Source organism: Schistocerca serialis, chromosome 11 (genome assembly GCF_023864345.2).
Source record: "Schistocerca serialis cubense isolate TAMUIC-IGC-003099 chromosome 11, iqSchSeri2.2, whole genome shotgun sequence".
NCBI classification, from domain to species: domain Eukaryota; kingdom Metazoa; phylum Arthropoda; class Insecta; order Orthoptera; family Acrididae; genus Schistocerca; species Schistocerca serialis.
In genome coordinates this window covers 131599435-131625317 of record NC_064648.1, presented here as the reverse complement: position 1 = coordinate 131625317, position 25883 = coordinate 131599435, and the positions used below count along the sequence as shown (strand labels likewise).

General features: G+C 38.9%; 1 protein-coding gene across 1 annotated transcript in view; it reads left to right on the top strand.

Moving 5' to 3' along the window:
• LOC126426528 (zinc finger protein 235-like) overlaps positions 1-25883 on the top strand; it is a 155259-nt gene that overhangs the window by 34661 nt on the left and 94715 nt on the right. Inside the window, exon 3 of the mRNA XM_050088432.1 lies at positions 17668-17730. Within this exon, the coding sequence (XP_049944389.1) occupies positions 17668-17730 (63 nt within the window). The remainder of the gene's footprint in view (positions 1-17667; positions 17731-25883) is intronic.

Below are 25883 nucleotides of genomic sequence, written 5' to 3'. Positions count from 1 at the left end.
CCTGCCTCGGGCATGGATGTGTGTGATGTCCTTAGGTTAGTTAGGTTTAATTGGTTCTAAGTTCTAGGCGACTGATGACCTCAGAAGTTAAGTCGCATAGTGCTCAGAGCCATTTGAACCATTTTTTTATGTGAACAGCCACAGAGTTTCTTATTTGCAACCAACTTAGTAAATCTTTACAGTGTCAAGTTAATTATTAATCAGGGTTTAGAACCAAGTAATGTTTTTTGAAGAACAATTCCCCTTTTGAATGTTACTTTTACTTAAAAAGCAAGTTGGTGTTTGTACCAGGTATCAATACAGGTGTGTGAACTTTTATTCCTAACCTTTCAGATACTACAAGAGTTTGTAAGATGATAGAATTTTATGCTGTTTCGCCCTGTGTTTCAGAACATTGTCAAATTTTAAGCAGAACAGTAGATCATTGTTATGACTAGTTCATAGTTTCTCGCGTAGTCGTTACACTAGTGCCACATGTGTCAAATGTCACATGATTGTTTGAGCAATGTCGATACTCTATCGTTTGCCCAGTCCTGCCCTATCAAATTCTTCAATACGTATATCTACCTGCGACCTCAATATCCAAGTTTTCATCTATATTCTGTTAAGCAATGTAAAATGTTAACCTAAGCATCAGTAGTTTAATCTGGGAATATAAGATAACCCTGTATTTTTCGAATGACGAATTTGGGGAAAATCTCATCCTATAACTGGGTGATTATGGTATGTATTTTTCTACATGATTTGTTTTTCACTTGTATACAGATTTGTACCTGAAGATGCAGCTATAAGTGCTGCAAAACCAGTAGTGCCTAAGAATAAAAGGATTTTACAGGTGAAGTGGTATTATTTCTCAACACACATCATGGCTGTGGTGGCCGAGACTATAAAGTTTTTTGCATCTTCCACAGAGTTCTACATCGTTTGCTGCAGAGTACCATGGACTATAAATGTAATGTTTGTTTTCTTTACCTATTTATTGGATTGGTGCATAATTTCGTAGTATTTTTCCATAAGTTTAATAAGCACAACAGATACAGAAAACAGAGACTTTAGTCATACGTAATATATTTTCCTTCACTGTTTACAACGGTCAGTCATTGGCCAGTGCTGGGGTAACTGTTCGATTCCGTGACTATAGAAATCATGTGGTCTTAACCCTTAACTACTATGGTCATTCACAGGAACACAGTTACTATGGAGGGGTCTCACAGACCGCATTTTTATATTTTATATATCAAACAAGAATTTTGCTGAATCTATATAGTTTCTTGACTTCCTGTCGTTCATTACAATTCTTAGAGATGGTCTTTGTAGAAATTTGATTTTTTTTTAAACACTGTGGTATTTTAAACACTTCGACAATTAAAACAAAGCGAAATTTTGAGTATATTTTTATTTTATGAGTTACGAAAACAACAGCAAATAGTTAGGTCTCTACTCACACACAGATTTTGGTCAGTGGGATTATATAACTGATTGACAATATAACTCGGTGGAAAAATCCAACTCGACTTACGATAAATTGTGTGCGAAGTCAACTTTCAGTTTACAACTCATCTTTGAAATGTAGAGCGAATATTTCAGTCCATAAGTCTACGAATGGAGAAACTTTGCCACATTTTACTTCTAAAATTACAAGTAAAAACTAAATACTTGTTCTCATGTGCCACTGAATCGTACTTTAGTCAATTTCTACCTGCAAACACTTCACACAGACCTTCCTGGAACACTCCAAACAAATCGAAACACCACACTGTTGACACGGATATCTTGTTTTCCTCTTCAGACGAGGAGGGAAAAAGGCACACCTTTTTCGATTTTAGAATTCTTCTTTCGGTGTCTGAGGCTCATCTTGTAAGTGAAGTATTTTTCTGATGGTGTCACTCAACTCTCATGGCAAGCGTCCAATAGAAATTTTACTCTTCATATGAGGTTCAACTAGGTCTCTTGCTAGAGTCTTCATGAAGCTCAATCTCGACATTACCTCTGCTTTTGGATAAGCTTGATGTACCACATAACAATTTACACCGCAAGCAACATCCAGTAATGTGAAGAAAATGGCCAAAGGCCATCTTCTTGTCTGGCGACTTGACGAATAAGCTGCACACCTCTGGTCGAGACAGTCCACACCACCTTTTTTGTGTTATAAAACAGGATGATCTCAGGTGTTTCTGATTCAGGATCATTGTTTACTGAATGGTGCATAGGAGAGATCAGTATTGCAGCTTTGGACTTCTTGGGCATGAAGGAAACCAGAGTCATGTCTTCTGTAAAACCGTAAACAGATGTCTTCACACCATGTTTCTTATTAGGTAAGAAGTTCTGTGGGATCGCCTTTTTGTTCCTTTTCGGCGTACCAACGTATGTGATACCTTTTTTTGAAAGTTCATTGACTAGTTCTACTGATCAGTACCAGTTGTCACATGTAACATTTCTCCTTGTGTTTTCAGTGGGTTTCACCAATTGAAGAACAGCCTTTGTAGGGACACTATGACCTTTCTCATGGCTGGGAAGGGTGTGACCGTCGCTGCCTTTTCCAGAATAAATATATGTATTGTACAAGTAATTTGTACGAGCGTCAGTCAAACACTGAACTTTCAGGCCATACTTCACCGATTTGTTTGGCATGTACATTGTAAACCCACACCTCCCACGAAAAGGAACAAACATTTCATCGACACACATCGTTGCACCTACAGAGTAGCAAAGTTGACTGTTTTCGATGAAACGCAAAAAGATTTGTGAAATTGCTGCTGCTTTGTCTATTTTCTTTATTTCCACCCAATCACCTGGATTGTCAAATCATAATGCAGACAATAATAACAGAAATCTTTCTTTGCTAACAGCGCATCTCAAAACATCTCTGCCTGTTCCATCAGTTGCAAACAAGCTGTAAACAGACTCATTCCCAGACTTGAAAATGGCTGAATACACTAATAGACCAATTAGAGCCTTCAATTCAATGACATCAACATCTTGTAGATAGGATACGTGTTCATTAGCATACTGTGCTCTAAGCTTAGATATTTTCAGATTTGTCCATCGAATGATTTCGTCTAGAATGTCTGGTGTAAAGAACAGTTTCCATACCTCCAAAACAGCAGGGTTTTCTCCAAGACTTTTCACCATCTGTCGCAGTCCAGGAAGCTGCAAGACGATGTTGTGTTGCCTTGTTCTTACATTAGCTGGTGGCTGATTTTTTCTCCATCAAAAACATCTTTTCTTACTTGCAGTTTCGTGCTCTGAATTAGTGTCGTGATCACTAAACGTCTGTGATCACTAAACATCTCAGAATCTGGGTCATTATCGCTGTCATCAAAGTCTTCATCCGAAGATTCAACGGGGAGATCTTGATCATCCACATCTGCCTCACATGATACACGTTGCATAGAAGGCCCAGCTTTCCCCACTATGGAGAAACATTAGCATGCAACAAAAACGCGGCGCGCAAACACTATGGTACGTCTGTGAGACCTCTTAAGGCTAATAATTACGAAACAAAGAGCAGCAACAATGCTGGCACGTGTAGCTTGACAGCCAATAGGAAGGTACACAGAAGAGTCCATTTGGCTTTGCAGGGGTGTGAGAAATATCTCGGCACAAAAATTAGTAGCGGTCTGAGAGAATGTCTATAGTAGTTAAGGGTTAAGATGAAGAACTCGTCAAGCCATATTCGGAGCACATTTTCATCTGGAAAGGAAGTTTGTTGAAGTTTGTTAGATAAAGAGCACAAAAGGTGAAAATATGAGGGTGCGAGATCAGGGGAGTAAGGTGTGTGCAGAATGACTTCCCAACCTGACTCCTGTATAGCGTTTATTGTCAGTCTAGCAGAATGCGGGCAGTTGTTATCGTGGAGTAGCATCACTTCAGGCAGTCTTCCTGGTCGTTGTCCTTGGACTGCATCTGCAAGAGGTCTCATTTGTTGACAGTAAATGTAAGTGGTGGTGGTTTCACTCCAGGGAAGCATTTCATAGTACACCTCACCGTCAGTTTCCACCTGATGCTTAACATTATCTTTTGTGGATGCATGCATGTCTCTTTAAGGGAGTTGCTGCTTTGTTTGGGCTCATCCATTCTTTTCTTTTCCTCGGTTAAGCATAAAGACACAATTTGTCACCACCAGTAATGATACAGTATAGGAACGGTTGTTGTTCATGAGCCAATAGATGACGATCAAGCGGAAATACACATATGGTCATCCGTGGGGTTTTGGCTTATAACATGAAGTACCTATACACCTGATTTTTTGAACCATCCCCATTGCATGCAGATGCCACACAATGATGAAATTATCACAGTTCATCACATTTGCCGGCTCTCGAGTACACTGACCAAATTTTTCAGTTAACACATACTTAAAACAAATAAAATGGTGTGCATCTTCATATTTCTACAGCACAATGATTGTTCTACCAACTGAGCTATCCAAGCACGACTCCCGCCCCGTCCTCACAGCTTTAATTCCGCCAGTACTTCGTCTCCTACCTTGGTAGAGCACTTGCCCGCGAAAGGCAAAGGTCCCGCGTTCGAATCTCGGTCCGGCACACAGTTTTAATCTGCCAGGAAGTTTCATATCAGCGCACACTCCACTGTAGAGTGAAAATTTCATTCTAGAAACATCCCCCAGGCTGTGGCTAAGCCATGTCTCCACAATATCCTTTCTTTCAGGAGTGCTAGTTCTGCAAGGTTCGCAGGAGAGCTACTGTAAAGTTTGGAAGATAGGAGACGAGGTACTGGCAGAAGTGAAGATGTGAGGACGGGGCGTGAGTCGTGCTTGGGTAGCTCAGTTGGTAGAGCACTTGCCCACAAAAGGCAAAGGTCCCGAGTTCGATTCTCGGTCTGGCACACAGTTTTAATCTGCCAGGAAGTTTCATATCACTGTTATTGGACAAATGCTCATGGATCTTAAGGTATGCATTTTAGAGTCCATGTTTACTGGACATTTTTCCTTTTTTTGGTCCATAATACCAACTCTGAAAGTTGCCTGCCCTACAATCTCAGCTGCAACAATCCCGGTACATGACAGAGGTATCAGAATGGTTTTTGTGTATAACTTTAGACTCGTTTGTTTCCGGTACATGGATCCTCACCTCAAATTGACACATTTATCCTTCTCCATCATCCTTGAAAGTTTGTAACGTCATCACTTAATCATCCTATATATACGCGCATTCACAGGTGCCAGCACCTTTTACTTTGATGCCCCACATCGTCACTGAATGACTTTTTGGACATGAGTTCTTGTTCAAAATATTATGTACTCATTCCCCTCTGCAAATCCTAGAAATTTGTAAAGGGAATTTCCAAACACCCTGTATGTAGGTACTGTCAGCAAACTGTGTTCTGAATAGAGTCAGTAGTAAAGAACTATCAGATTAATACTGATGCATTGATACTATACTGCATGATGCTACAGTTTTACTGCACGGATGTAATAAGTGATGAACTTTCTTCGTTCCATTGTTTTTTTAGGGGCATGTCAGCAAGCAAAAAGATTCCAAAATGTTTGAAATTATATGTAAAGTTTGTTTAAGTCACTAAGGACTCTCATTTTCAAATACTGAGTGAATATAGTCTGAGTAATTTGTGCACCACGAGTTACACTGCCTTAAGACATAACTCTGTTTCTAACTGTAATACTTCACTTTTGTGTTAAACATTTAATGTAAGATTATATCTCTTAATGAGTGAATTATGACAGCATTTTAAATTTTTAAATTCAGTCAGTCATCATATGAAATGCTGAAAACTAAATACAAAATTTTTGTTGCCTGTGGGAGCAGTTAGGTAGGCGGCCTGCAACTGGGATCGTTATATAGGTAGAGCATTTGAAAAATTGATTGATTTGATGTACCTACACTGCTGTTAACTTATAATGTTCAACCTTGGATAATTCAATTAGTTTAAGTGAAGCACAAAATTGTGCTTGTTCATTGTATTGCATGGATTATCAAAGTACTTCTTCTAATTATAGAAATATGTTTGATTTTATCTAGTCAGCTACAAGCTGCTGAAAGTTCTCAATTTAAAGACTTCATTGTTTATTTAAACAACATGATAATGAAGCCTTCTTTAATCCTGCTGTAGAAAAATATAGTTTAATTAATTAATCTTTAAACAGACACTCGAGAATGTTGATTCTGTCACTAAGAAAGACAATATTAATGTAAACTGTGTGAAATAAGCCTATTTAAATAATTTTCAAATTACTTGTATAAGTATAGTATTTTATGCCTCCTCAACAACCGTTGTTCTGTGTAACAAAATCATAAGCAATCAGTCATATAAAAGAATTTAATAATGTGATAGGTGTAACATTCTGAAGAAGGGCACTAAGTGCCCAAAACTGGTGAAGAAGTTAAATTTCTTTTATGCACATGGTTGCTTATTATTTCATTACATTGTATAAGTATGTTCAAACTTGTAATTAATACTAAAACTGACATGTTGCATCTGCAAACAAGCTGTAACAATTCAAAAGTGTGGCTATGAGATGCCACAGATTTCAATATAAACTATTGATCTATAGACCGATTAAAATTACGTAGTAGTTGACACTTCATGTGTTGTAGCTGGTTTCCTCCAATCAGACTGCTAAATATCATGCCTGTACCATTTGTCGTAGCCAAACTGGTAAAAGTTCACTTCCAATTCCTTGTCTGGTTTTCTTTCTTGATGTGTTTGGATACTGAATCCTGGGTCTCGCCCTTTTATTTATAATCTTATTTCATCACACATGATGATCACACACACACACACACACACACACACACACACGCTGAGCGACGTACCACATTGATCAGCACACTGGACTCGGGACTTGAATTTGGGAGGACGACTGTTCAAACCCACGTCCAGCAGTCCAGATTTAGTTTTTTCGTGAGTTCCCAAAATTGCTCCAGGCAAATGCCGAGAGATTTCCTTTGAAAGGGGAAGGCCGATTTCCTTCTCTTTCCTTCCCTTATAGGAGATTGTACTCCATCTCTAATGACCTCATTGTCAATAGGACGTTCAAACACTAATCTCACCCACTTGCTCCCCCCCCGCCCCCCTCCCCCTCCCCCTCCCTTGCCCAGCCCCCATTCACACACCGATGCTAATGAAATATGCATGCTTCATACACTGTACTAACCAAGCACTACTGGATCGTTCCACACAAGATTCAATTCAGCATTATTTATAGAGTTATTATAATCACAGAGATCGGCTTTCATTAGATATGTATCACGACATAGTGTGAAACCGAATTTTTGAAGGCTGTTAGTTAATCATTATGACTGGGACACTGTTGTCATAAATAACAACAGCCTTTTGCAGTGTAATGGCATTGTGTAGTGGCTAGCATGTAAAACTGACATCTGGAAGGTTGCAACTTCGATTCTCATCAAATGGAGCAAAATTATTTATTTTTCCAAATCTAATCAAAAGACATTGATTATCATTCTTATTCAGTTAATTGAGATAAATATATATTTTTTTCTTTCTTTTTTTTTTTTCTAATACTTCGCCACGCCATTTTTGTCATTGTATTTACTTTTTTATTTGCTCATATTTTTCTTCCTATCATTCTTTTTTTCATTTGGATTCTGCCTGTGTCTCCTATAATCTGCAACCGAGAGCCAGAGCTGCTCATTGGTTGATAATGCTGCATCCCATGTAGCCAGTGTGAGATCATAGGTACAGGTGACCCGTGGCAGCAAGAAATTACAGTTTGCTTTTACCACAAAAACTGAAATTTTGCTGTGGAAGATGGCTATGCAAACAAACATATTGTGAAATTTTTCTGTCTCGAGTTTGCACCAGTAGTTAGACTCAAACATCGTGAACAAAGTGATCGTGATCTTATTTCTGCCGCAGATGGTCAATCACCGTTTTCTCGGATACAGTGCACATCATGTGATTGTGGTTAGTTTAGGACACGAGTTAAAGTCAGGGCAACAACACCCATTGTCAGCCAAAGTTTAGTCATTGGTCACTCAAAAGCAGCCGTCCACAGAGCATCTCACATTTCCTTCGTACTTCACGGCGGCCACTTCCAACCTTGCTCTGCACACATTAACAGCATTTGTCAAGTGATCAACCATGTTTGTGTGGCACCTACAACACAGCGGTCGTCGATAGGTGATGTGGCAACACCGCAGCGACAACTGACAGACATCAACTACAAAGTAATTTTAATCGGACTGTTGTTGTTGTGGTCTTCAGTCCTGAGACAGGTTTGATGCAGCTCTCCATGCTACTCTATCCTGTGCAAGCTTCTTCATCTCCCAGTAACTACTGCAACCTATATCCTTCTGAATCTGCTTAGTGTATTCATCTCTTGGTCTCCCTCTACTATTTTTACCCTCCACGCTGCCCTCCAATACTAAATTGGTAATCCCATGATGCATCAGAATATGTCCTACGAACCAATCCCTTCTTCTAGTCAAGTTGTGCCACAAATTTCTCTTCTCCCCAATCCTATGCAATACCTCCTCATTAGTTATGTGATCTACCCATCTAATCTTCAGCATTCTTCTGTAGCACCACATTTCAAAAGCTTCTATTCTCTTCTTGTCCACACTATTTATCATCCATGTTTCACTTCCATGCATGGCTACACTCCATACAAATACTTTCAGAAACTACTTCCTGACACTTAAATGTATACTCGATGTTAACAAATTTCTCTTCTTCAGAAACACTTTCCTTGCCATTGCCAGTCTACATTTTATATCCTCTCTACTTCGACCATCATCAGTTATTTTGCTCCCAAAATAGCAAAACTCCATTTCTACTTTAAGTGTCTCATTTCCTAATCCAATTCCCTCAGCATCACTCGACTTAATTCGACTACATTCCATTATCATCGTTTTGCTTTTGTTGATGTTCATCTTATATCCTCCTTTCAAGACACTATCCATTCCGTTCAACTGCTCTTCCAAGTCCTTTGCTGTCTCTGACAGCATTACAATGTCATCGGCGAACCTCAAAGTTTTTATTTCTTCTCCATGGATTTTAATACCTACTCCGAATTTTTGTTTTGTTTCCTTCACTGCTTGCTCAATATACAGACTGAACAACATCGGGGATAGGCTACAACCCTGTCTCACTCCCTTCCCAACCACTACTTCCCTTTCATGTCCCTCGCCTCTTATGACTGCCATCTGCTTTCTGTACAAATTGTAAATAGCCTTTCGCTCCCTGTATTTTACCCCTGCCACCTTCAGAATTTGAAAGAGAGTATTCCAGTCAACATTGTCAAAAGCTTTCTCTAAGTTTGCAAATGCTAGAAACGCAGGTATGTCTTTCCTTAATCTAGCTTCTAAGATAAGTCGTAGGGTCAGTATTGCCTCACGTGTTCCAATATTTCTACGGAATCCAAACTGATCTTCCCCGAGGTCGGCTTCTACTAGTTTTTCCATTCGTCTGTAAAGAATTCGCGTTAGTATTTTGCAGCCGTGACTTATTAAACTGATAGTTCGGTAATTTTCACATCTGTCAACACCTGCTTTCTTTGGGATTTAATCGGACTATAGTTAGTAAATTTGAAATGTAAATTCTTCGATCGAGCTCCCAACTAATTGGTCATAAATTTCACCTCTGGCCTGCCATGACAAGAAATACAGTATTGCTTCAGTCCATTACATGTTACAGTTCACTGTAAACTGGTAACTGTTAAAGGGAGATGTTTGACATGTCATCGTAACATTCAAAGATACGAATTATCTCAGATACTGTACGATTGTCTCGTAAATCTTGACAAGACTGTGCAGTTCACTGCTCTAGTTCTTAGACGGTATCAGCTGTACATCTGACTGCTGAGAGAGAAAAATCTAGAGTAGTGGTTTTCAAACTTTCCGATAACGTGAACCCCTGTTTATTCGGAAAGCGATCTGTGGAGCCCCTTGCAGTGTTGCATTAAATATACTAATTAGAGTTATCACTGACACGAAAAAGATCAAGAAAAATAATCCAGTAAGTAACAACAAAGTAAGAGAAGATAGTGCTAGCTACTGTAGAGAATTGTGTGAGGTGTGCTTGCTTGCGTTTATGAGTGGTGTGTTTTTCTCTTTTGCTGATGAAGGCTGTGGCTGAAAGCTTTGTGTAAGTGTCTTTTAATTATGCCTGTCTGCAACTTAACCTGTCTTCGTTATGGCAAATAGCAATATGTCTTTTCCTCCGTTGTTGATATTCGTACATGCAGTTTCCATTGCATTTTTTGTTATTTCCATTGAAATCTGGAATAAGTTGTGTCGCCATCAATCTTAAGTCCAACTCCACATGAAGACGATTTCGCTTTGAGGTTTTATTACTGCAAAGAGCAGGAAAGGTCTGCTTACATAAGTAAGTGGTAGGGAAATTCAAAAATGTTGCAATGCTATTTTAGACAGCTCTTCATACACGTAGCACACATGCAACCAAAAGCTACAAAGTTCATATTTTAAAATGTTTTTCCGTGAAGTAGGGCAGGACGGTTCCAATAGCTGTTCTTGTCTTGTGTCAGAGATATTCATACCCTGTATGTCATCAATTTCTACATTAGTGAAAGGATTTTTAGTCCAACAATTACCAGGCTGTGGGACAGGGAAATATCCTCGAAAACTTTTGGATAGTTCTCTTAAGTGTCCTACAAGTGTTTTGTAACAAATGTTGCTTGTCTAAAAATAGCAAACACACTTCATTATGCAGCTCAAAGAAGGGTGTCAGTATGTAAGAAAAGTTGAGTGTGTTCACTGCCAATTTCTTCACATTAAACTGTGAAAAGATAAGAAATAAGAGAATGTGATTTTATGAAATTTTGAGATGTTGTGCAGCTAATGTACAATGGTTTTTGAAAAAGTGCCCCAACAGAGAAGGTATTTGACTCACTTGAAGTAGTCCTAAGTAGCCCTGTACAGTTGAACGTCACTTAGCAAACACCTCCCATAACTCGCAATTTGCGTAGCGAGCAAAACAAATTGTAAAAAAAGACTTACTTAATGAGAGGTGTTTTCTCATAACGAGTGACAACGATTTAGTGTGATATAGGGTTGTCCAAATTTGTTGCTAGCAAACCGGGAGGTTTTTCTAAAATTAGCTAAAAATGGCCATAATTTGTGAATCATAAACTGGGACATTTCTGGACACGTTTCTTAATGTTAAAAAAAGTGAAATATTTGTGCAAATTACTGCTGTATTCAATTGATTTATTAAAATGAATAAATAAATGAACACTTCACATACTGTAATTAATTTAATAGTACTCAAGGGAGGGCATTCAAATGGTAATAACATTTTACAGTATTAATACTGGTAACATAAGAATTTTTTATTTTGAAATATTAATATGAGATACTAAATTGTCTGCTGAAACACTGTATGTTGAAGAGCATAGATCACATAATTTGTTATCCTACACCTGATACTTATCTGAATTCTGAGCTTTGGAGATAAGATCTTTCTGCTGTATGATGTATTCATAAAACTTAGAGCAACTCGTTTAAAAATTAAAAACATTTAATTATTGCTTTGACCATTGATACTTGTAATCCGTTTGTTCCTCAGTATATTGCACATTCATGAGAGAAAATACTCATTCCACATTTGCATTATGCCCTGGAATACTGAAGACGAATTCACATAGATTCAGCAACTGAGAATGCTTTTTTTCCAATCTGCCGAAAGAAATAGGTCCATTTCTCCTGATATGATTTACTACCCCAGTTATTGCTATTTTCGTTGATTTCTGATTCAGTGAACTGCTTGAGTAAAGAAAACTGCTCAAACAATAAACTACTATCTACTGACAGTCCTGTACCTTGTACAAATGTTATTGTCCTTTCCACATTGCTCCACTCAGGTGCTGCTTCCAGCAATATCCATTTAAAAATGGAATACTCCCTGAGATTTGTTGACCATTTTTCTAAATAAGCTGTACACATTTCATAAAACTATTCTACATCAACATGAAATTTTTGAATTTCACTAGTTCATGCAACCTCACTGTTCTGCAAGAGAGATGTCACTCACTTTACAACGTTTTATGATTCTACTAGTATTTTCCAAAATCACAGCTAGTTCTATAACACTGCTGTCTGCTTTCTCAAGAGTAAGTATTTGTCTCAGAAATGCGCTCAACTGACTAGCAGGAACCTCAGATATGCCTCCATTAACAGGTTCTGGAATAGGGTTGCCAGAAATTTAAGTGCCTTTTCTTCCAAGAGGAAGAATGATTTAAGAGCATCATATAACTTCAGTACTCTCTCTACAGCAACAAACAAAGATAACCACCGTGTTTTTGTATGTAACAACAGTGCATTATAGTCTATGTCCACAAACTCACAAAACACCTTTAGATGCTCCATTTGTACTGTGTATATGGGGAAATAATTGGAAAGTTTAATTATAAAGGTTTCTACATCAACACACATCACATCAGCGGCTGTCTTAGCAGCATCGTGTAGTATGTGAGTAGGGCAGCCAACTCCGAAAAGATTTTCTTTTACTTCACTTTTCAATGTAGCAAATACATTGTTTGTATCTGCTCGTTGCACTCCAAAATTGTTAGCATTGTCACCGCAAAATTTTTCTCTTATCAATTTTATTTTCTTCTAATGCAGTAATGCAGTACTTCCTTATTGTGGAGGCGGTTTCACTTGGCAGCGAAACTAATTTAAGCAATTTCAGAATACCATTCTGAGGTGTAAAATATTGAACAATTAATGGAAATATTTTTTCAGCCTTATGATTACTCGCATCTGTAGCTGTTGAATAATAGCTGGCCAGTGAAAGATCGTCGCATATTTGTTTGATAGTGTCGGGTGCCAAAACTGCTTTCAAAAGTGCTGTTGTTTTGGTTCTGCCCAATGTCACACTCGTTGCTGTGACAGAATCGCTAAAAAGACTGGAGCTTAGCCTAGAAGTACAGTCTACAGATTTCAAAGACATGATGTTTAACGATATGATAACTCATTGCTAATTCAGCTGCTGCCACTGGTTGGCTCTGTTTTGATAACTTTGAAATAAAAAAGATCTCTCTCTCTCTCTCTCTCTCTCTCTCTCTCTCTCTCTCTCTCTCTCTTTTAAAGTGCTGGCAGAGTACAGAGTACATGTTTGATTTATGCTTTTGGCTGCCTACCTAAGTAATCTGTAATATCTACCTATCTACCATGTGAAATGGGTACATATGACTTACGTATTCCACTTCATAGTCATGTCTTCCTCATTACACGCAAATGTGAACTAAGAATAATAAGCCTCGGACAGAGAATTGTGTAGCTGCAATGTCTTAATTGAACTGAATCCCCAGGCAAGAGTTAATAATAGAAAGAAGCCCTTGATAGATGCTGGCAGGTGCAACAGTGAAACACAAATCATTATTTTGCTTAACAGTGACAATTAAAATACTAATCCATGCCAGAATTTGGGAAGAAATAGATGGTATGAGAGTATTGATTTGGCATAACAAAACCGGGGCTAAACTGGCATCCCGAAAGCAATTTAAGGGTGCTCATTTTCTTAATTCGAAACTGGGACCCTAGTGGCAACCCTAGTGTGTTGTCACCAGCCATTCGCATGCAGGGGGAAAACGTTCAGCAGTATGAACGCTTTTCATTCTTGGCAATGGCATGAACAATGTCGTTAGTATGAGCTGCAGACTGGGTTTAGCTCTGTTTCTGCTACCATCTTAGTGCATCTTATGATCACATATTTTTCCAAACTTCTGTTCACATAGTGCTTTTTTTTTTTTTTTTTTTTTTTGTGCAAATTTTAAAACCTTTGTAGAAGTGTTCCTGAAGACAGAGCCAAAAGAAGACAACCATAAGAGAAAGATAAGGACCTCTGAAATAAAATGTAAAGTCATAGAGAAATGCGAACGTGGTGTGAGCATTGCTGATTTAGCATGCACATACAATCGGTTTACATCATCTGTTTACGCTAGCCTCAACAACGAGGACAAGATTAAGGAGATAGATGCTTCAAAGGAAGTGACAAAGAGTATCTAAATAATGGTTTCGTATCCTGGATGATGCCGAAAGGTTGGTCCTTATAAGGATATATGAAGGCAGTTGCAAGATGACCCTATTAATGAGAACATTCTCCAGTCCTACCAGACCACTTCCTTGAAGAATTTCAATTCATCAACATCCAATTTCTGCCTCTATTACTCCAGCCTATGGACCAGCAGATTATTTCTAACTTTAAGAAGCTCTACACTAAAGCACTCTTAGAGCATTGCTTTGAGTTGACTGAAGCTACAAATCTCACTCTGAGAGAGTTTTGAAAATGTCACTTCAACATCATCGCCTGCGTCAAGATGATCGAAGAGGCTTGGGAGGGGTTTACCAAGAGAACTCTCACTTCTGCTTGGAAGAAGCTTCGGCCAGAGTTTCTTGTCGAATGTAACTCTGAGGCATTTGAGTCAGTACCTGCAGAGCCTGTAGTCAATGAGATTGTGTCTTTGGTCAAGAGCATGGGACTAGAAGTGGATAACAATGGTATCAAAGAACTTGTGGAAGACCACAGACAAGAAATGGCCACCAAAGAGCTTATGAAATTGCAGTGTGTTTTACAGCAGGAAGTAGTGGAGAGGAGCTCTTCAGAGGAGGAGGAGGTGACAACAAAGCGGCAATCTTCTGGCGCAATAAGAGAAATGCTGAAAGCATGGAAATTGGTTGCATCGTACATTGAAAATCATCACCCCAATAAAGCAATGGCTATGCATGCTACAAATTTATTTGACACTGGTGCTCTGTTGCATTTTCTCCAGGTTGTTGGAAGCATCGGCAAAAAGAAATGACTATAGACAGCTTCCTAGTACAAAAGTGTTAGTTATGTATTGTATGTAATATAATTTTCTTTAAATAAATGGCATGAATAAGATAAAACTTTAGTACTTTTTCTGCTTCGAACTTATTACTGTGTTTTACATTAATTTATAAGGGATAAATTGTTTCACTTAACGAGTGTTTTGCATTAAGAGTAAGATTCTGGAACGAAATTTGTTTGCAATGTGATGTTCCATTCCATAATGGTTAACTGGCTTCAGGGCAGAAATTTAGTAGACTCCCAAGGGGTCCACAGACCACACTGAGAAACACTGATCTAGGGGATTGAGGTCAGGTGATCTTTGAGGTGGAAGGTATGTATCCATCTAGGCCTATCTTGGCCCATATTGGCGCTGGCTTGTATTGCGTTGTTATGTGTCATCTCACATCAGCAGAAAAAATTTACAGTTCCCCATCATGCATGGGCCATATTCCCCAGCTGTCTGTATGAGTGAAATATTAGCCAAATTAATTTGGAGGGGGGGGGGGGGGGGGGACTCAGTAGGCCTGTATAAGGAGAAATGTTTCAAAAAACATTTATATTTCAGATACATTTGTACTAAATAATTACAGTACACCCTGGTGTGACTTTTCAGGCTTTCCCGACTATCTGTTGCCGCTGTTTAATATTGTGCAAATCGTTCACTATTTCATCGACAAGACTGTTGGACATCTTCCCCCTCTGCTGGGAGCTGCACAACACAGCAGTGTCTTACACTCTGGCACATAGAATATATGTGGTCTCAGATGTCAGCAGTTTGCCTGGCAAACTATGCCACCAAAGAACTGTGTTCCAACAGAATGGCTACGAAGGTGGTTTGATAACACTCTTAAATTTCCGTGAAAGAATGAAACATCTTTGTTGCACTTTCATGATTGTTAAGTCTGATTATTCCAAGGACTGTATAAAGAATTTCAACAATGTACAGTGTACAGTTCATTGTTGACAACCATCTGAATTGATCGGTGTGTTCACTGCGATTGAAAATGGAGAAAACCGAGTTGTGTGTTGTCATTAAACATTTTCATTTTTGAAGAATTGGACTGCAGTGTAAATCAAAACAGAATTGGACGAAGTTCACACAGACGCTGCATCATGATGGAAGACCATTTGCATTTGGATTAATGAATTTGAGCATAGTCAGACAAGCATCAAAGACAAAGCTCGCTCCGGGCTTCCACAAAGGAAACCATTGACAAAATCTGTGATATGTCATGCAAGGCCACAGAATAAAAATTTGTAAGCTCGCTAAGACTGTAGGCGTCTGAGCTGATCAAGTGCACAGTATCCTGCAAGGGTAATTGTGTGCGAGGTAGGTGCTGATGTTGCTCACAGTTGACCAAAAGCGCATCTGGCACTACATTTCAACAGAATGGCCGGCCTCATTTGATCACAATCTGAAGGATTTGTGGCTGTTGATGGAACCTGGATCCATCATTACACACCAGATTCAAAACGGCAGTCAAAGCAATGGACAAATGCTGGCAATGAAAGTACACAGACAGTTTTTGGAAAACATGTATCCCCTGCAATGAATCCGAAGGTGTCCCAATCTGTACTCTGTAGGTTAAGTTCACTGCTAAGTAGTATTGCATGATCTGGGTATTTTTGCACTACTGAGCATAGACTTCCTTTGAATGACTCCAAAACTGTCATGGCAGAATTGGGTGTCTGGTAAAAAAATCCAGCAATTTACATGATTTCACCTAGACCTCTTGTATATGTCCAGATAACTTTACAGTCATACTCAAAATCGGGCCCAATAGACAACCTTTTTGTTGACTGCAGTGAACTATCCCCACCCCTACTCTTTCCTATGGTATCTGAACTGTCTTTTCAATATACGTTTCATAGCCAGCTCTGCTTCCAAGTGTAATACGAGCATGACAGATTTCCTGGAGGTAAGTAAATTTGGGATCCTTGTTACGAATACTTAGACTTCAGCCCTCCTCCATAACACCACTTTTCAAAAGCTTCGATTCTCTTCTTGTCTGAACCGCTTATCATCCACATTTTGGTTCTGTGTAAGGCTATGCTCCAGACAGATACCTTCAGAAAAGATTGTGTAGTACTCAGCAGGCAGAATTGGTTCTTTTTGCAGACAACAGTTGTAACGTAATCAATCCAGGCATACACAATACATACAGTAACAGAAGAAATGGTAAGTAATTTTGTAAAAAATGTTATTACATGGTTTTCTGGAAATGGTGTCTCTCTCTCAGTTTCGAAAAGATAACATATTTAGTTCTGCACATGGTGGGGTATTATACCAATGATAAATATAATGAGTGGTAAGCAAATGGTAATAATGTTTTGGGGTGAGTCATCTTCAACAAAGTAAGTTTTTGTTACTCAAATGTGCTGTGAGAATAATATGTAGTAATATGTAGTGTTCATCCAAGATCATCTTTAAGGAGTCGAGCATTCTGACTACTACTTTGCAATCTATTTATTCCCACATGAAATTTGTTGTAAGTAACACACTGTGTTCAAAATGAACAATACTGTACATAATTACAGTACAGGAAGAACAAATGCCATTCATTAATGCACATTAAGATTGTCTTTGGCACGAAAAGGGCTGAACAATGTTGCAACAAAAACATTTGGTAACATTGCAGTGATATAAAATGTCTGACAGCAAAGTAAAATTTGAAAAGAAACTGAAAAAGTTAAAAAAAAAAAAAAAAAAAAAACACTTGTAAACAATGAACCTTTGGCCATGTATCTATATACGAATGTGTAATAAAAGTGAAAATGACTCATTCCACATCATAATGATAAAACATACATATAATCTGTGGAACATAAAACTAACTCACTCCTAATACTCAACACCTTTGATCACCATTGCTACAATCTCATTTGTTACAGGACTATTCGTTCTGCGATGAATTCCTGCCGTATTGTGAGCCATCCAGTTTTGGAGAACGGCTGGTAAGTTCTCTCTGATTCAATTGATTCCTATTTTCTTCTGAGGTCAAGTTCTATATAGTTTGGTATAGGATGTATCAATACAGATGTTACAGTTGCACAAATGGTTGGAAAAATAATGGTTTCAGCAGCTCCCACAATGAATAGATATAGAGACTTATATTTGTTGTTGTTATTGTTTGTTGTTTTGGTATTCAGCCTGAAAACTGGTTTGCTACATCTCTACATGCTAGCCTATCCTGTGCATGCCTCACCACCTCGGGATAAATGCTGCATGCTACCTCTACTTGAATCTTTCTGTGCCTCGTGCTGTGTGACCATGTAGTTCTGTATTGCGAATAGTATATTTTGTGCAGTTACTTATGTAAATAAAGAGTTGTATTATGTTTCTTATCTCTATAGTTACAGGTTCCTGTAGGGAATACTTGTTACTAACATCGAGATACTATTGTAACTTGCTCAGCAGCATAGGTTGTTGTTGTTGTGGTCTTCAGTCCTGAGACTGGTTTGATGCAGCTCTCCATGCTACTCTATCCTGTGCAAGCTTCTTCATCTCCCAGTACCTACAGCAACCTACATCCTTCTGAATCTGCTTAGTGTATTCATCTCTTGGTCTCCCTCTACGATTTTTACCCTGCACGCTGCACTCCAATACTAAATTGGTGATCCCTTGATGCCTCAGAACATGTCCTACTAACCGATTCTTTCTTCTAGTCAAGTTGTGCCACAAACTCCTCTTCTCCCCAGTTCTATTCAATACCTCCTCATTAGTTATGTGATCTACACATCTAATCTTCAGCATTCTTCTGTAGCACCACATTTCGAAAGTTTCTATTGTCTTCTTGTCCAAACTATTTATTGTCCATGTTTCCCTTTCATACATGTCTACACTCCATACAAATACTTTCAGAAACGACTTCCTGATACTTAAATCTATACTCGATGTTAACAAATTTCTCTTCCTCAAAAACGCTTTCCTTGCCATTGCCAGTCTACATTTTATATCCTCTCTACTTTGACCATCATCAGTTATTTTGCTCCCCAAATAGCAAAACTCCTTTACTATTTTAAGTGTCTCATTTCCTAATCTAATACCCTCAACATCACCCAACTTAATTCGACTGCATTCCATTATCCTTGTTTTGCTTTTGTTGATGTTCATCTTATATCCTCCCTTCAAGACACTGTGCATTCCGTTCAACTGCTCTTCCAAGTCCTTTGCTGTCTCTGACAGAATTACAAAGTCATCGCGAACCTCAAAGATTATTTTTTTATTCTCCGCGGATTTTAATACCATCTGAATTTTTCTTTTGTTTCCTTTACTGCTTGCTCAATATACAGATTGAATAACATCGGGGAGAGGCTACAACCCTGTCTCACTCCCATCCCAACCACTGCTTCCCTTTGATGTCCCTCGACTCTTATAACTGCCATCTGGTTTCTGTACTAATTGTAAATAGGCGTTTGCTCCCTGTATTTTACCCCTGCCACCTTTACAATTTGAAAGAGAGTATTCCAGTCAACATTGTCAAAAACTTTCTCTAAGTCTACAAATGCTAGAAATGTAGGTTTGCCTTTCCTTAATCTTTCTTCTAAGCTAAGTCGTAAGGTCAGTATTGCCTCTCGTGTTCCCACATTTCTACGGAATCCAAACTGATCTTCCCCGAGGTTGGCTTCTACTAGTTTTTCCATTCGTCTGTAAAGAATTTGCATTAGTATTTTGCAGCTGTGACTTATTAAACTGATAGTTTGGTAATTTTCACATCTGTCAACACCTGCTTTCTTTGGGATTGGAATTATTATATTCTTCTTGAAGTCTGAGGGTATTTCGCCTGTCTCATACATCTTGTTCACCAGATGGTAGAGTTTTGTCAGGATTGGCTCTCCCAAGGCCGTCAGTAGTTCTAATGGAATGTTGTCTACTCTCGAGCCTTGTTTCGACTCAGATCTTTCAGTGCTCTGTCAAACTCTTCACGCAGTATTGTATCTCCCATTTCATCTTCATCTACATCCTCTTCCATTTCCATAATATTGTCCTCAATTACATCGCCCTTGTATAGACCTTCTCTATACTCCTTCCATCTTTCTGCTTTCCCTTCTTTGCTTAGAGCTGGGTTTCCATCTGAGCTCTTGATATTCATACAACTGGCTCTCTTTTCTCCAAAGGTCCCTTTAATTTTCCTGTAGGCAGTATCTATCTTACCCCTAGTGAGATAAGCCTCTACATCCTTACATTTGTCCTGTAGCCATCCCTGCTTAGCCATTTTGCACTTCCTGTTGATCTCATTTTTGAGACATTTGTATTCCTTTCTGACTGCTTCATTTACTGCATTTTTATATTTTCTCCTTTCATCAATTAAATTCAATATTTCTTCTGTTACCCAAGGATTTCTACTAGCCCTCGTCTTTTTACCTACTTGATCCTCTGCTGCCTTCACTACTTCATCCCTCAGAGCTACCCATTCTTCTTCTACTTTATTTCTTTTCCCCATTCCTGTCAATTGTTCCCTTATGCTCTCCCTGAAACTCTGTACAACCTCTGGTTTAGTCAGCTTATCCAGGTCCCATCTCCTTAAATTCCCACCTTTTTGCAGTTTCTTCAGTTTTAATCTACAGTTCATAACCAATATATTGTGGTCAGAGTCTACATCTGCCTCTGGAAATGTCTTACAATTTAAAACCTGGTTCCTAAATCTCTGTCTGACCATTATATAATCTGTCTGAAACCTTCTAGTATCTCCAGGATTCTTCCGTGTATACAACCTTCTTTTATGATTCTTGAAGCAAGTGTTAGCTATGATTAAGTTATTCTCTGTGCAAAATTCTACCAGACGGCTTCCTCTTTCATTTCTTACCCCCAATCCATATTCACCTACTATGTTTCCTTCTCTCCCTTTTCCTACTATCGAATTTCAGCCATCCATGACTATTAAATTTTCGTCTCCCTTCACTACCTGAATAATTTCTTTTATCTCATCATACATTTCATCAAATTCTTCATCATCTGCAGAGCTAGTTGGCATATAAACTTGTACTACTATAGTAGGTTAACAGTATCAAATTAGCATTTTTTCCCCGTTACAGTAGTGTCAACCAGAGATGAATTTTTTATACATTCATTATCAAAGCATCAGAGACGAATTTTCCTGTTCCTCAGTGCTTGAGACGCTAATTAATTTACACTTTGGACAAATTATTTTCTGCAATCTTATTTATGGCCTTCCTTTAATTAAACTTTTAATATTTTGAAAACTTGTAACTCTTGTTACTTGCATTAGACATTTGCATATTAGTAATACATCAGCATACCGTAATTCATCCAACTATAAGACAACCCCCAATTTTTCTTACATATTCTGACTAATCAGAAGTGCATAATGTTTTCTTGATGTAATTTATCTACCTAAAAATCTTAACATTATACCCATTTTAAACTTATGCCATTTATTCATTGTTTACATTTTGATAACACAAGGTGATATAAAATAAACAAAAATAAGTTTGCATTAATTTTTATCTTCACTTCCTATTTGCCTGGTTATTTAAGTGAATACTTTCAAACAATGGGAAATCCAGGATGGAATGTAACAATGTAATGAATGATATTGTGAGTGTGGGCTCAGTTGCCTCAGAGTGCAGTTGTGTGTGTGAGCTGTGTTTGCGTGCGCACACGTGTGTGTGTGTGTGTGTGTGTGTGTGTGTGTGTGTGTGTCTGTCATCTGATTTTGGCGAAGGCCTTTCTGGCCGAAAGCTGTGTTTGTGACAGTCTTTTTGTTGTGCCTATCTTCGACTCTGCTTCTCCGCTATATGGTGAGTAGCGAATTTCATTGTTAAGTGAGTACTTTGTGGTACTAGTATTTTTAATCATCGTCACCACCACCATGTGTATCATCATTTTCATTTGTAAGCCTATTGCCATTTCTTTCTTCCTGGCCCTTCTCCCATATTAAATCTCTACTGAGGAATCCATAGCATTTAGATACACACCACTTTTTGAATTCTTTCATTATAGAATTAGTTAAGATTCTGCCCCTGGCAGTAAGGATCCACTGGCCCAGCTCAGGCACTAAGGGTTTGTTTAGCTCCACTCTTGGATTGAGGACATGGTCTCCTTGAAGGCCACTCACTGTAAAGCAGTCACAGGTGAGTCTTAAATGGTCTGTTCACTTTAAATGTCATTTCAATGTCAATAACAGTCACAGTAAAGCATAACCTAAAAATGTTTGCATTTAAAGGTCTGTTCACAACAAAATCCATTACTTGCAATCGCGAGGGCATGTCACCAGACACAATTACCAGATCTGTATTGTTCTGTGATGGAATGGAATATGAAGAAACTTTGATAACTGGTACAGTGAGTCGCACCCTCTGCCATGCACTTCATTTTGGTTTGCAGAGTGTAGCTGTAGATACAGATGTGCCTGTTGGCAGTCTAGCCTTGCCGCAGTGGTAACACCGGTTCCCATCTGATCACCGAAGCTAAGCACTATCGGGCTGGGCTAGCACACGGATGGATGACCATCCGGTCTGCCGAGTGCAGTTGGCAAGCGGGGTGCACTCGACCCTTGTGAGGCAAACTGAGGAGATACTCAATTGAGAAGTGCGGCTCCGGTCTCAGAAACTGACACGTGGCCGGGAGAGCTGTGTGCTGACCACGTGCCCCTCCATATCGGCATCCAGTGATGCCTGTGGGCTGAGGGTGACATGGCGGCCGGTCGGTACTGTTGGGCCTTCGTGGCCTGTTCAGGAGGAGTTTAGTTTTAGTTGACAGTCTAGTCCCTGCACCCTCTGCCAGACAGGGCTCCTCTCTCACCCTACCCCGTACCATGATATCCCTCCTCCTTCCCCGCCCAATTCCAGATTGCTGCTTCCGCTCCACATGAAAGTTGCATTCTGGTCTGAGCTGTCCTGTGTGCGGAGGTGTGCTTACTTGTGTATGTTTCCCTTTCTTTTTCTGACGAAGGCTCTGGTCGTAAGCTTTTAATTGTGCCCGTCTGCAACTTAATGTGTCATCTTTATGGTAAGCAGCAGTTTATCTTTTCCTAAACTGTTGATACTCCAACCTAGAGCTTCCATTGTTTACTTGTGTTTTGAGGTTGTCTTGGATTGTAATTACCAAAAATTTTGTCCAGTTTTTCATTTTTTCAATGCCATTATGTATGGATAACTTCACACAAAACTGTGTAAGTTTCTTGATGTTAAATTTCATTATTGCAGTCTTTATAGTAGATACATTTAGATGGCTTTTATTGAAGAATTTGACTATTTCATTTTGTAACCCTGTTTCACCCTACCTCTAGATCATCACGTGCTGTGTGTTTGCAGAACCGTTGTTGCAGTCTTTATAGTAGGTACATTTAAATGGCTTTTATTGAAGAATTTGACTATTTCATTTTGTAACCCTGGTTCACCCTACCTCTAGACAATCGTGGGCTGTGTGTTTGCACAAAATTGATGTACCATCTGCACACAATGGTTTTTAGAGTTAGAAGAATAGTACTTGATATCATGTTAATTAGTACAAGAGAAAGGTCGGCCAGTACAAATTCATTTCCTGATATTATATGATTAAAGTAACTTTCTAATTTTGATACTTTGCTCTGGTGGAGGGGGCTTTTCTGAGTTTTTGTCACCTTTTGTGTAAACTTGTATTTGTTTTGGCATTGGTATAGTAACAGTTTTATTGTCTCAATACGATGTTGAAATGTAGCATGGTAAAATAATTCCACTTGCTATTATTTCATTTCTTAATTTTTTTTGTTTCCTGTTTTCTATTATATATTCCATGTACATAGCTGGAGTACATGAAATTTTCAAATTCTTATCCATGCTGTATGTCACTGAACTTCATAACTCAGTGCATGCTTTTCGGATCTCTTATTGTAACAATATAGTTAGTTTTCTTTGATAAATGTTCTAAATTTATGCTTCATTAATACAGTGTGCTCTTCAAAATTCAACCCCATTAAAAACTGCTTGTTTTAGGATCGACGTGCAGTAATTGAAAAGCCCTCATTCTCCATGTTGATACAAACATCTTACTTTTCCAAAAAGTTATACTTCTTCAAAAATTATCGTATTTCAGAACATTCAAACTTTAAAATGAGCTCCTGTCAAATTTCTGTTCTCGTAGTTTTGCAACCCTGATTTTTCTGATTACAAAAATGTATGCTTTTAATGTAACGTAATTGGATAGGTGAAAGTCCACGGTCTCAACTTGAGCCACAACTGTTACCTCAAAATAATCTTTTACAAGCCTTCCAAGAATGCCTAACATTCATCATTGCTTCACAACCCTTCCACAGATATGTACAAAAGTCCAAGGTCCCAACTTGATCCACGACCACTACCTCAAGAATGTGTAACATCCGTCATTGCTTCACAAACCTTCCACAGGGCTCTACAACATGAACATAACCTGTCCTCTTCATTCCCTAAAAACTGGTATCATTATCCTTCCAGCAGACAATGAGCGTAACACTGTGGTACTTATCTGACAGGAGTATGCAAGTGAGGGCCTACACAAGTTGTCTGACACCTCTATGTAGCATCTTCCATCGAGATCCAATCCTTGTGATAAAAACTAACCTATAGTCCCTCCTTAAAACCCCAGGGCCCCTCACAAGGACTAACACATCAGTCCATAGAAGTTATTACCCCACCCCAAACCACCCTCCCCCACCTTTTAACTTCTTCCTGCGATCAACAAACCCAACCACCCCGCTCGTCCAATAGTTGTTGGCTTCAGAGCACCCAACAAACTTATATCTGCCTTAATACCTGCAACCTGTAATACAAAGACTTCCCTCCTGTATTAAAGACACTAACCATTTCCTAGATCGTCTGAAATCTGTGCCCACCCCACTCCCACCACACGCCATACATGTCACCATTGATGCCATCTCCCTCTATACCAACATCCCCCACATACATGGTCTGTCGGCTGCTGAACATTTCCTCAGTCAGTGTCCACCTGATCCTGAATGTATGACGTTCTTCCTGTTCATCTTGAACATGCTTCCTGACAAGTAGTTTATCTTTGAGGTCCAGACATACAAATAGATCAGGGGCACGGCCATGCCAACCAGGATCGCTCCTTCATATGCCAACCTTTTCGTGGGATGCTTGGAGAGGGCTTTCTTGGGATGTATGGACTCATGATGAGGTGGGATGTATGGACTCATGACGATGCTGACCTGTTAAAATTTTTGGAATCTCTAAAGACATTCTGCCAATCAAATTTGACATACCGAATCCCAGCTACTTTCCTTGACATTGATCTCATCCTAACTGAAGGTCAGCTACACATTTTTGTTCACATTAAATCTACTAACAAACAACAGTACTTACATTTTGACAGTTGCCATCCTTTCTATGTCAGATGTACCCTCCCATACAGTCTCGGCATTTCATTAATTAAACCTTCCGTGCCAATGTTTTAATAACACCCAAGTCTCATCTCCCTGTTTAATTACTGAAACAACCAAAAAAATTTTGTGAACACCACAATAATTTTAACAGAAAAGAAGAAGGCTTAAAGTTAGATAAGATACGGCGGTCGACTTTGTTCCAACATTGTGACAGTCGATTACCTGCGATCGAGAGTAATGACGTTGGTCGGAGATAGATTCAGTGTCGACAGCATGTGATGAGTGGTGGCGCTCTCTATGAGGTCTGTACAAACGGGACCTCCATGGCCCAGCAGCCAGTCATTGACTCACCTTGGAAGATGTTACCCGCAGTCGGCAACAAAACGTCAGGAGGAAGAACGTCTACTGTTTGACTGGCTGTGAAAACCCACAAGCAAATATATTTGTTCAGAGAGAAAGCCACCTGTTAGAATTTTGCACAGAGCGTAATTTAATCATGGCTGACACTTTTTTTAAGAATGTTAAAAGAAGGTTGTGTATGTGTAAGAGACCTGGAGACACTGGACAGTTTCAGATTGATTATATAATGGTCAGACAGAGATTTGGGAACAAGATTTTAAATTGTAAGACATTTCCAGCAGCAGATGTGGACTCTGACCACATTTTATTGGTTATGAACTGTAGATTAAAATTGAAATAATTGGGAAAGATAGGAAATTAAGGAGATGGGACCTAGATAAGTTGAAAGAACCAGAGATTGTTGAGAGCTTCAGAGGGAGCATTATA